This window comes from Grampus griseus, assembly GCF_964374135.1.
Source record: "Grampus griseus genome assembly, chromosome: 9".
Lineage (NCBI taxonomy): Eukaryota > Metazoa > Chordata > Mammalia > Artiodactyla > Delphinidae > Grampus > Grampus griseus.
Genome location: NC_139003.1, coordinates 96,921,191 through 96,933,965, shown reverse-complemented (window position 1 = coordinate 96,933,965; position 12,775 = coordinate 96,921,191). Strand labels below are relative to the sequence as shown.

Here is a 12,775-nt window from a genome sequence, read left to right as displayed (position 1 = left end):
CTGAAGGAGAATTTCAAGGTCATTGGAAACAGCGAAGCCCCTGGGAAGACAGATGGCAGCCAAAGGTGATTTTAAGGGGGTGAGGCAGGAGGCAGTGCTGCAGCATTAAACTAAAGGGACAGGCTGCTGTGGCCCTGTCCCCACTAGTGCCCTTAGTACCTGCCCTACCCCTACACAGACACCTGGTCCAGGTGTCCTGAGGAGTGAAATCCAGGCAGGGCAGACACTGACAGACGCCAGTGATAACGTACGAAGTTCAGATTATCCCTTCCAGGTCTCCCTCTCTGCACTGGGAAGTGTCCACCAGGAATATCCTCCCCCAGAGCTCCTCCCTGGCCAGGGGAGGGTAAGAATGACCAGACGCAGACTTCCGGTGCTGGACGCTGTCCATTTGGCCCATCCTTCACCTGCACCTGTGTTCTTGAACTTCAGATGTAGACACAGACCGTCACACATCATCTGAGAGAGTGGCCAGTACCCTGGGACATTATGAATTCACAGTTGTAACAAAAAGTAAACAAAAAAGTAGATTAGTTTCCTTTGGAAACAAAAATATAACAAGTAGGTTTGAAGAGAAGAGGAAAGGTATTGTATTACTTCAATAAAAACACTGGCCATTCTGTGACCCTTGCAATGCCTATGAATTTTAAAATCAGCTTGTCAGTTTCTACAAAGAAGTCACTGAGGTTCTGAAAAGGGTTGTGCTTAACCTGTAGGTCAGTTTAGGGTGTATGGCCATGTTGACAATGTCAAGTCTTCTGATACATGAACATGGCGTGTTTTCCAGTTATTTAGATCTTCTTTAATTTCTTGCAAAAAGATTTTGTAGTTTTCAGAATATACATTTTGTATTTCTTTTGTTAAATATACTACTAAGTATTTTATTCTTGACACTATTGTGAGTGAAATTTTCTTAATTTCATTTTTTGATTGTTTATTGCAAGCATATAGAAATACAATTAATCTTTATATATTGAGCTTGTATACTGCAATGTTGTTGTACTCATTTATTAGTTCTAATAATCTTTTAGTGGATTATTAGAATTTTTTATGTATAAGATCATGTCATCTTCAAACAGATGTAGTTCTACTTCTTCCTATATCTGAATGCCTTTTATTTCTTTTTCTTGCCTAATTTTCCTGGCTACAGTGTTGAAGAGAAGTCATGAGAGCAGACATACTTGTCTTGTTTCTGATCTTAGGGGGAAAGCGTATAGACTTTCACCATTAACTATGACATTAGCTGTGGTGTTTTCCTAGATACCTTCTGTCAGTCTGAGGAGATTTCCTTCTATTCGTAGTCTGTTGAATGTTTTTATCATGAAAGGGTGTTGGATATTATCAAATGCTTTTTCTGAGTCTATTGAGATGATCATGGGATTTTTGGTTTTTTTATTTTAGTAGTATGGTTTATTGCATTCATTGATTTTAGGGTGTTAAAACAACCTTGCATTCCTGAGATAAGTCCCACTTGGGCATGGTGAATGATTATTTTAATATGTTGCTGGACTTAGTTTACTAGTAATTTGTTGAGGATTTTTGTGTCCATATTCATAGGAGATTTTGCTCTGTAGTTGTCTTTTCTTGTGATGTCTTTGTCTGGTGTGGAATCAGGGTGAAACTTTTTATGAATGTAGGCTCATAAAATGAATTGAGAAGTGTTTTCTCATCTTCTAAATTTTAGAAGAGTTTTAAAGAATTAAAAGTATTCTTTAAATGTTAGGTAGAATTCATCAGTGAAGCCATCTCGGCTTTTATTAGTGGGTAGTTTTTTCTTTACTAATTCAATCATTTCACTTGTTATAGGTCTAATCAGATTGTCTAATTCCTCTTGTGTCAGTTTTGGTAGTTCATGTGTTTCTCGAAATGTTTCCATTTCGTCTCAATAATCCAATTTGTTAGTGTACAGTTGTCCATAATATTCCTTTATAATCCTTTTTATTTCTGTAAAATCGGTGGTAATGTCCCCTCTTTCATTTCTGATTTTAGTTATTTGAGTCTTTTCTCTTTTCTTGGTCAATATAGCTAAAGGTTTGTCAATTATGTTGATCTTTTCAAAGAACAAGCTTTTGGTTTCCTTGATTTTTCTCTGTTGATTTTCTGTTCTCTATTTCATTTATTTCCACTCTCATTTTTATTATTTCCTTCCTTCTGCTTGACGTAGGTTTGGTTTGGCCTTCCTTTTTCAGCGTCATAAAGTTTTTATGAGATTTTTAATGCCCCTATTAATAAATAATAGGGGCATTTAATAGCTGTAAATTTCCTTCTAAGCACTGCTCTACCTGTCTCAGACTTGAGAGTTTCCCAAGCTTGGAAGTAGGGAAGTGCTGTCCCAATTTAGACCCACAGAGGCAAAAGCATGGACAAGCAGGATGATTTTCATGGGAGGGGCTCCGTTTGGACCTTCTGCCTCTGCTTGCTGTCATGACTAAGTGCAGCAATGCTCTGGGCCTGACCCGGCCACAGAAACCATCCTATTAATAACGCTTATGGCCCGGATCAGACGTGGAATAGATTCCAAACATGGCTGGAGCAGAGATCCTTCTGTCCCCCCAGGAGCTGTCCCCAGAGCCCATTTACCCCCAGACCTGTGTGAACCCATGGGACTTGCTGTTGTGACTACATAACTCAACATGTGGGTGCATGACTTTTACGTGTGAGCAGAGAGAGCTGTCCTGTCTATGAATAGGATTGACCCAAGGGAGCTGCTGAGTAGTTGCTGGAGAATCAGGTGGACCCAACAACAATAAAAGATGGGGGCACTAGAATCGTGAAGGACTCTTAGATTGCCTCCCAAATGCCCATCAACTCCTGATTCGTTTGAAAGGAACCGGAACTGGAAATATGAGACACTGTTGCTGGTCACGACTGCTGCATGAGAGCATGTCCAGAAGCCCTGGGACTAGACAGAGCTGCCCGCCCTGCCCCTCGCGCCCCACCCCCCGCCCAGTCTAAGTTAACTGATACTTTTGACTAACCACCCAAACATGCCATGGTCAAGGTGGATGAATACCCCCAGCTTCAGTTGAGACTGAGAACCCCCTGTAGGCGCTGCTGTGCCAGTGCCTTCAAGTTTAGAGTTGTGTCGCTTTAATTTTGCCCAGAAGTCACCTCCTGCGCATCGTGGGGAGGGAAGTCCACCTTCCCCAGCTCTGCTCCTGAGCCCACACCTGAGGGGTAGGTGCAGTCCAGACCCTCAGGCTGGGTCCTACAGGGCCCTCGTGGGGGTTGAAGCGCTGAGAAAAGCTCCCGTTGCCATCACAGGATAATGGCGAGCACGACGATAACCACGCGGTTCTTTTTAGCAGGGTGGGATGGGGCCGTGGCTGACACACGTCGGGCTGATATATTTTGAATGATGCATCTGAGGGCTGAGCTCACAGTGAGTCCTGCGGGCTCGGCACAGGGAGGATGGCAGCTGTGGGGGTCAGGGGGTGAAGGGGGAGACCCAAGATAGGGAGCTGGAGCCCAGAGCAGGGAGGGGCCGGTTGGGATCCGCTGGGATGGATGAGATGCCCATCCAGGGGGAGAAAAGGAAGGAGCAGTCAGCAGGGCAGGAAGGAAGGGGGGTCAGGAAGGAAGGAACCCACGTGGCAGAGGACCCATGTCTTGGGCTCAGGTCTTAGTCGTGCAAACAGAGGGGCAAGCAGGGTGCTGCCCTGGAGGGCGCCACTGAAGCCCTCCAGGGGCCATAGGCTGGGCAGAGTCAGAGAACAGACGGGTGAGGGAGAAGTTAAGGAAGTGATTCTGTCTTGCATTTAAGATAGGAGAAACCCTGGCCTATTTACAAGAGGAAGGGAAGGAGCTAGCGGAGAGGTGAGGGGCCGCAGAGGGAGGGAGGGGTGCCCCGGGCGTGGGAGCCCTCAGTGGGCAGGGCAGACCTGCCAGCACTGGGGACCAGGAACCTGCAGACTGGACTCGCCAGCGCTGCATGCAGAAGGGGAGGTGACGGACGGAGGGAATTCAGGAAGGAAGAAGACGTTATGTTCAACAAATGTCCGTGACGATAGCAATGATCCAGTGTGGGATATTTATTCCAGGGTGTTTACACTGTGTTCATGCGTTTGACAATATCTGCAATACATATGTTAACACGTGGCAACACCATCACATGTAGCTTTGACTACACGATCAACATTCAAGTTTGCCTGCAAATTTACGCGAAACACAGATCCATGGAATAAACAGAGTAAATCATTCTTAAGCACAGCCTAACCGTCCTCCATCAAACCACTTAAAGAAAATCACTGCTACACGTTTGATTTTGCATTTCCTCGGCAGCATTTTCCTATGCTCTTTAAGACGGAAGCAGGAACCTCTGAAGAGCTAAAATACAAATATTTACCTACAACGTGATGGGAAGTGTTTCATGATATATAAATTAATATAACACAAGTTACCGTGTAGAAAAAAATAAATTTATGGGGAATAAATAAACCACAGCTTTATATATCAAGTCATATGTGGAGTATAAAAAGTAATTCCTAGGTATATACATATACATCTATATATATATATAAGTGTGTGTGTATCCCAGAGTATAAATATCATATGTACTTAAATATTTCATGTGAAGGAATAGATCATACTGCATCTGTTTTCAGTTCTGTAAGTTAAAATACTGATGGCATTTGGGGTCCCCTCTGATTGCCACGGACCCCAGGATCTTCTTTCCGCTCCAAGGGTAGACACACCAGCAGAGCCCAGGCTCTCCTTCCAGGGATGTCTCGCACTGCAAAGAAAAGAAGCGAGGTCAGCAGCAGCCCCTGTGAAGCTGAGAGGGCGGCGGAGCTCCGTGCTGCCCAGTGCCGTGTGGAGGGCGTGGCAGCTGAGAGCCAGGCCATGGGCATCCCCAACCGGCCGTGACCATGACTGAGGGCAAATCCTACACCGTCTTGGTTCTCTTCGTAAAATAGAGACTAAGAGTAAGTGCCCAGTGCAATAAGGATGTCACGCGTGTGTTGAATGGTACAGCGTGCGGAGAACTGTCTGCTTCACGGCCCCTACGGCAGAGCGCCTGAGCCCGGAGGGAGCCTGCCCATGTGTGGCCAACCTTGCTGTCGTACCCCCTGCCAAATTGCTTGTTTGTTATAAAGCACTTCCTGGTCCCCAGTTTCCCCCAGAAATATCCACAGAACCTAGGCTTCACTGAGTCCTAAAGGGCTCCTCAAAATTAGGTCTTGGTCTGTTTCATCTCACTTATTATCTGGCAAGCCAAAAAAATGCTATTATATTTAATTATAAAGTTCATTTCCCTTTGTAGGGAGAAAAAATGTAAGAGATGTCCAAACAGATACTCACTTTCCTAAGCAGAATTGTCCTGTTCCTGTCTATTACAGGTGAGACACTGAGATCCAGAACGTGAGGGGCCTGTGAAGGTCCCCACCTGCTGAGATTTGCTAGCTGATGGAGCGACACTCAGCTCAGGGCCCCCGAGTGCACACAGGCTTTGAGCATGGGGCTGGTCTTCAGGCTACCGGGGGGCTAGTGCCTCCTACTCCCAGAGGGGTGGGTCTTGCGTAATATGATCTGTTATGTGGTTTTAGGTTGCTCACTTGGAGCTGGACACCCTGTTTGTTGAAAGGCTGGCACTTGGCTGGGGTGTGGGCATCAGGGGCTGTCGCGTGAGGATGCACATACCTGTTTGCTGTGATAGAATCCATTCTTGTTGCAGTTTGGCAGATAAAATTTGTAAAGTTTGTCTCCTGCCTTCTGCTGCTCCCTGGCTAATCTGTCCAGCACTTTGTAGAGTTCTCGCTGGCAGGGCTCCTGAAAGAAAAATTTGACGTTGGGATAAATGACAAGAAACAGTGTATTATTAGCCTAAAAGGGGAGTGGATGCAAGAGGTTTTGTGTAGGCTCTGAGGACAGGCCTGGACCCACTTTCTCTCGGCCTCACTCTCTCACCTATAGAAGGAGGGTGGTTAGTCTCTGTTCTGAGTTGTTAGGATAAAGGATGGGAACCCCATGCCCTCCCTCACTGAACATTCACTAAACACTTGCAGGAGATAAGAGCATCACCAATGCCATGAGCACTCCGACTCTCCTGCCCCCCGTGAGTAATTCTGGCATCAGTCATCTGGTTGAAAGGAGAATGGGCACAACTCTGTGAACGGAGAACTTAGTAGCAGAGCTTTCTAAATTTTGAACAACGTTCCTGTGTAATCTACAAGGTTAGTTCACATGAACCAAATTCGTTGAGGATTAAGGCGTTCATCTGGACAATCTGAGATAAGCATGAACTTTTCTCTATTTGTCATCATTTCAAGCTTAAACTCTGAAGTGTCCAGAAAATGGTTCAATCTCCACTTTTCTGGGTATGCATGTTTTTAGAAGTGAGTTTCTTTTTTTCACAAATGAACCCAAGTCACTCCAACTTTGATTCTTTGTCGCCCTCAAGTGGTAGGACTAAAAACATACATCAATTAAGATGCTACAAGGGAGTTAGCGCTTAACGGGGACAGAGCTTCAGTTTGGGAAGATGAAAAACTGCTCAAGATGGACGGTCATGATAGATAGTGGCAGAATAATGTGACTGTACTTAATGTAACTAAACTTTATACTTTAAAATGATTAAAATGCTAAATTTTATGTTATGAATATTTTACCACAATTTCTTAAAAAGTGGGGGGAAGATGGGATGGGGGAGGAGGATGTTAAGAATAGCTCAGTGCTCTTTAGACACTGCCAGTCTGATACCCTCATTTTAGAGATGAGCTCAGAGACGTGAAGTAATGTATCTAAGGTTGCACAGCACGAACTGCATTTTCTTTCCATCCAGAGGGCTCCTCTGCTGAAAGCCCTTGGGTTAAAAGTTCCCAAAGCTAAGCTGAGAAATGTCTGTTAGGCTTTGGGAAGGAACTTGTTTATATCCAGGGCTCAGGACCGGACCTGCAGGGCCAAGCAGATTCAAGCTAGAGGCTCCACCTACCCCGAGGCTCTCACCTTCCGATTGTTGATGTCTGTGATCTCCAGGGCCCTCATGCTCTCATAATTACTGATGGCGTTCCAGAGGATGGGCAGGTCCTCACTGGACGCAGCCATCAGGTGGAAATTGTCCAGAAGCTGCTCCTGGGTCATCTCTGAGCTCTCAGGGGACATGTTCTCCAGGGTGGCAGGGTCCTTTGCCTCTGAAAATGGAAAAACGAAAACCCATGAGCCTCTCTCCGAAGCATCTGCACCTGGGCCCCCCTCCCCCGAAGCTGCTTCCCTTCCCACAAAACCGGACGGGGACAGGATGGCCATGTAGTTTTGCCTACTCCCACTTTAAAGGAACTTCTGATGGCTTCCAGGTAGAGGGATGACCCAACAGCAATACCAATGGCAAGAGTGCCCCGTGTTTCTGCTTCTAAAGCAGGCACATGCACATGTGTCAAAGCCCGGGAGGAGCCCTGAGAAAGCCATGGATTGCAATTCAATTCCTGACCCCATCCTCAGCTTTCCTATCCATAAAATGGGCATGTTAGTAATTCCCTGTGAACAGGTGGTAGGGTTTGTTTAGAGGTGGGGTCTAGATTGCAGCTCTACTCTCTTCTTTTCCAGGGGCTCTGCCTTCCCACAGAGTGACTTCTTTGCAACCCTGGGAAGAGGGAGGGTCACCAGATTTCTTGCAGAGTCCTAGGGTTTGGATCTGGTGCATGGACAGAATGATAGAGAACTGGCTCTCCTGAGGGAACCCGGGGGGACACCCTCTCCTTTGAGGACCACAGAGATGACTCTGAAGGCAGAGAACCAGGAGGAAAACCGTCCCCACCTTGGAAGGGTGACGCGCTCCAGCAGATCCCTATCAGGGCATAGAGCCACAAGATCCCGCCAAGAATCACGGAATCACTGGACATACAGCTGCCCTGACAGGGAGGTAAGGAGAGCGGGTAGAGGTGGGTGTATTTCCTCTGCTTCCCACTACAAGTAAATCACTGCTAAATTCAGGAAAGTTCTGATTGTCAAGTTCTGAGGAGGCAGCACACACATCAACCACTGTTTTTCTATGACAATGAACGCAAGTGACGTTTTTAGCCTGAACTTTCACATTATGTTCTGTAAACATCTGGGAAGCACATACTGTCTGCACAGGACATATATTTCAAAGGACATTCCAAACACCTCCCAGGAGGCCAGCGGTACAGGCTCCCACTGCAGGTCTTCCCGGAAACTAATGCATTGGCAGGGAGGAGAGCCAGGGGCGGCTGGAGTGGCACCCCGCTGCCCGGGCACCCCATCGCCTCCCTCTTCTGGGTTTCTATAGATCAGTGGGCTGCCCAGGTGGTCTGGGCTCCCTCCCCCAGCTCTCCCACCAAGTTGCGTGTGTCCTGCCCTATCCTAAGCGCCTCCTGCAGGACCACACAACGATGGAGTTCATCTGGGTGACAAATCCTTTCCCCTTACAGGTTTTGGCTGCAAGCTCTGAGCTTGGCCGGGTTTGCTCCCCACTGGCTGTGAGCTTTGGTGGAGCCCCAGCCCTCTGCCCGCCCCAGTCCCCACCCCATCTGTCCCAGGGGAGGGACCCGGGCGGGGAGACGGTTGGTACCTGTGGCCTCGGCGCTGGGCGCGGGCATGCAGGCGCCCTGGCCGCGGGTGAGGGCGTACAGGGGCCGAGGCTCCCCGGGCAAGGCGCGGCAGCTGAGCCCATGGGCGCAGCGCGCAGTAGCCACGCCGCATGCGGCGTCCAGCGGCAGGGCGCACGTGGGGCAACAGCCGCAGCCGGCGGGCCGGGTGAGCTCCGGGCACGAGGCGGGCACGGGAGGGCAGAGCGCCAGCCTCTCGGCGGAGCAGGGCGCGCAGCGCCAGGGCTGGGGAGCGTCAGCGGCTGAGCCGAGCTGAACGGCCAGCGAGAGCAGAAGCGGCCAGGCGCGGACAGCCGGGACTTGGGGCATCGCCAGGCAGCGGTGGCGGTCAGGAGCCGGTGCTCGCTAGGCGGTGGCGGCGGCGCGCTGGCCGATGCTGTCTGAGCGGTGGCTGATGCTCGCTGGGCACCGGGTGCACCTTATGAAGGGCGCCGGCCGGGCCACCTGAACCAGCGGTTAATGATTGGCGGCGCCGCGTGCTCGCGGCCGGTGTTCAAAATAAGTTTGTTTTGGTTGTAGGAGCACTGCCCTGCGCAAACCGTGGGTAGAAGGAGGGCAAACGGTCCAGGTTTCAGACAGTGTTTGTCCTGTCGTTAGGGTTCAGACCTGGAGCCAAAGTGCAATTCCAGCCAGGAGCGCACAGCCAAGCGGAGGGTGGCGCTTGCTTGTTTCGTTCAAGGGGCATCTTCAGGCTGAGTCTGCCGGCGGTCCCCGGAAGACCCAGGGAAAGCAAGAGAGATAAGCTGGGCAAGGCCAGCGCATTGGCCAGTTTTCAAGTGGGGAAATCAAGGCCCAGGCAGAGGAAGGAAGGATGGGCTTAGATAGAAGCCAGGTGTTGGACAGCCCTGGCAGCTTCTCAGTGCCAAAGCCCAGAACTGTTTCTCCCTCTGCAGAAAGAAGACCAACGGGCCCCTTAACTGCTGTCCTGAGAGCTTTTCCCAGGAGGAAAGAAGGAAGGAAAGGGGCAGTTCCTCCCAGGGCTGATGGCGCCCTCGCTAATGTCACCACAGCCGCCAGAGACCCACCTTGTTAACTGAGCTTACAGAGAGAGAGGGACTCGGGGCCATTCAGAGACAGGGCGAGGGTGCAGAACGAAGCCCAGACCCCAGCTTCCTCTGACTTTCAGCCTCAGACCAGATTTTTATCAGGAGTTGATGACCAAGGCTTTCTCTCTAGTTAGAATTCCTGTTTCTGAATATCCTCTTGAGTGGAAAGAAAAATGTCACTGTACCTTCAAAGACAGTGAGATATGGCCCTGCCCTTGTCCAGGTACTGCAGGTGCCCTCACTGGCACCCGGTCCCTGGAAACCAGGCAGCTACTGACAAGAACAAGGCAGCTGTATATTTACTGATGGAGGAAAATCTCCAAGGTTTGTAATATTATGCAAGTTAAGTAAAATTTCCAAGTGAAGTAAAACTAACAAGGCACAGAATATGCCATTGTTTGTGTACAAAAAAGGAATAGGAATGTATATGTCACTGTGATCCTAAATGTATCGAACATTCTGAGAAGAATATGAAGAAACTGCTACCACTGCCTGCCTTGGAGGGGAGGTGTGAAATTAGGTGACTGGGGAAGAGACTGGTTTTCCCTTCACACTCTTTTTTATCCTTCTAGATTCACATTATCTAGTAAGTACTATGTTTTCTTTGTTTTCTTTGGTATTATCAGGTACTTACATTATCAGTTATATTATCTATCTCAAAAAGAAACAAATTGAAATTAATTTACTAGCTTTTTTTTCTAGTTACTTCATTGGCTCTGTGGCCTTGGGAAAGTTACTTGCCTTGTGTTCTGCCACTATTATATCAATAACTTGTCACCCCTGCCCCCCAGCATGTCCTCAGGAACAATCAAAATAAGGTTGGTGAAAACAGTTGCAGTTGGATGTTCACGGTCATGTTGGTCATTATTTTTACAAAGCAAAGGTCAGTGTCTGGTTCAGGAGCAGACCAATGGTTTTGACTTTTTTCACTTTATTTCTGAGGTGAGTTTCTAAAGGATTTCATTTCCCCAAAAGAACTTGTGCTCTGAATGTTCTCTCTGGACTTCCTCGATTTAGAATCGGCGTGCCCACTTGAAACGTTTTCTCAATGACACACATGAAAGAGATAATCATCTGGTAAATATCTGGGCCCCACCTACCGTGTGCCTGGCAATTTGCCAGCCCTGTACAGTTCACCCAGTTGTGCACTCGCCTGGTGAGGTCCCTCCCTCCCTCTCTGAGGTCTCCTTCATCCTGCACGTAGTGGAAATTCCTCTCCTGGTGAATCGATTTCCCAAATGTTTCCTAGGCTTGCCTCATAGCAGCAGCAAACCAGATGACCACCAACCCAGAGAGAGCTCTCCCTGCTTCCAACCCCGTCAACACAAACGGACAGGGCTCTTCCTCGAGGCCTGTGTGGGCCGTCTGTCCCTCTCTCCTGGAAGGTCAAGAGGTGGCTTCTGCTGTGCTCATTTCTGGGTGCATCCTGAATCCCAGGCCCCACCGCCCACTGGCTGGCATCCACAGCCTGGCCTGGCCTTCCGTGCCCCCCGTGGTCTGACCCCAAGGTCTGGTCCCTATTAGCATGAGGGGGCGCTCCTGCTGGGGGCACTGAGCTGCAGGGTGGTGGGGGAGGGAGCCCCTCCCTACGTGTCATAGACCTGGAGCCTCCCCCACCTCCCCTAATCCCAGCCCTGCAGACTCCGGCTCATTTTCCAGGCTTAATGTCCCTCCACCCCAACTCAAGAAGAAAAAAACCCACCGTCATACCTCCATGACTTTCTTCTTGCTGAGTGAATTTTCTCCATGAGTGAATTTTCCTCACCCTACCGTCCGCGTCCCCCTACCGTCCGCGTCCCCCTACCGTCCACGTCCTCCCTACCGTCCACGTCCCCCTACCGTCCGCGTCCCCCTACCGTCCACGTCCTCCCTACCGTCCATGTCCCCCATCATTCACGTCTCCCGACCATCCACGTCCCCCTACCATCCGCGTCTCCCTACCGTCCGCGTCCCCATACCGTCCACGTCCTCCCTACCGTCCGCGTCCCCCTACCATCCACGTCCCCCTACCATCCGCGTCTCCCTACCGTCCGCGTCCCCATACCGTCCACGTCCCCCTACTGTCCGCGTCCCCCTGCCGTCCGCGTCCCCCTATCATCCACATCTCTCTGTCATCCACATCTGCACGGTGTTGGTGAAGATGTTCTGCCCCTTTTCCGTCCCTCAGGATCCACCTGAAGTTCCTCTTCCCTGAGAAGCCTTCCCGGCAGCTCCCAGGTAGAATGAGGTGCCCCCTCTGCGCTCCCGAAGACTGTGACAATGGGTTAGGGGCACTGTAGCTGAAGAGCTACATAAACCTGCATTTACCTGTGTGTCTCCTGCCAGGCTGGGTGGGCAGGGGACAGGCTCACAGAGAACCCTGCCCCAGCCATGCCCAGGGCACTAATGGTGCCCCAGCCCATCTTCCTAAGGACTCTAGAGTCCAAGAACCAGGCACTCCTGGATGCAGAGCATGGGAGCAGGGCGTGGTGGGGGCATGGGGAGCCGTGGTCTCCTATAAGTGAACTGTAGGTACCCGGCGCCTGGCTGTGCTCGCCAGACTTGCCAGGGGTCCTCCCCAAGAGCTCAAGAGGTAGGGCTTATCACACCAGCTGGGGGTGAAGCCCCCCTTTGCCCAAACCGAAGCTGGTACCCTTGATGCTGAACCACATAGACGTAAGGATGATGTAAGGAAGGGCCAATATTATCTGTGTGTGCGAGGGCAATTGGGAGTATATTTGGGGGGACAGGGGTGAAAAGTAGCTTTGGGGGTACGTATGGGAAGTTTTCGGTGCCAGCTACAGAATCTGTATCTTACCAACTAGGCAAAACAAAGCATTACACTCGTGGAGCTCCAGTGACACAGAAGATGCCTGGCACTCTGCTTCTTCACCCCGCATTGTAAATTTTCTGCCTGCAGAGGAAAGGAGACCACTGTTGCCATCACAGAAAAGCAGAGGAGCTGCATGTAATCTGAGCAGTCTCTCTGTGTGGCCCCAGGAGAAGACATGACCTGAATGGGGTTGCACACAGCGTCTTTGCTGCTTATTTCATGACGCTTCACAGCACACCACCTCTGGTTGCAGCTCCAAGAACTCAGCTCCAAGAGTTTCATCAACCCCTAAAGGGCAGGCGTGGGAGCTCCCCAGCAAGACCTCCTGTGCTGGCACCTTGGATTCCACGTCC

General features: G+C 49.8%; 1 protein-coding gene across 1 annotated transcript; it reads right to left on the bottom strand.

Annotated features, from left to right (window-relative positions):
* Positions 1 to 4,022: 4,022 nt before the first annotated feature.
* On the bottom strand, positions 4,023 to 8,943 carry IGFBP1 (insulin like growth factor binding protein 1). Its single transcript, XM_082662266.1, has 4 exons — positions 8,528 to 8,943; positions 6,946 to 7,130; positions 5,641 to 5,769; positions 4,023 to 4,732 (listed from the first exon to the last, which is right to left on the bottom strand). Exons 1-4 carry the CDS (start codon positions 8,871 to 8,873, stop codon positions 4,601 to 4,603), a joined length of 792 nt encoding a protein of 263 aa, XP_082518392.1. The 5' UTR covers positions 8,874 to 8,943; the 3' UTR covers positions 4,023 to 4,600.
* Positions 8,944 to 12,775: the final 3,832 nt, after the last annotated feature.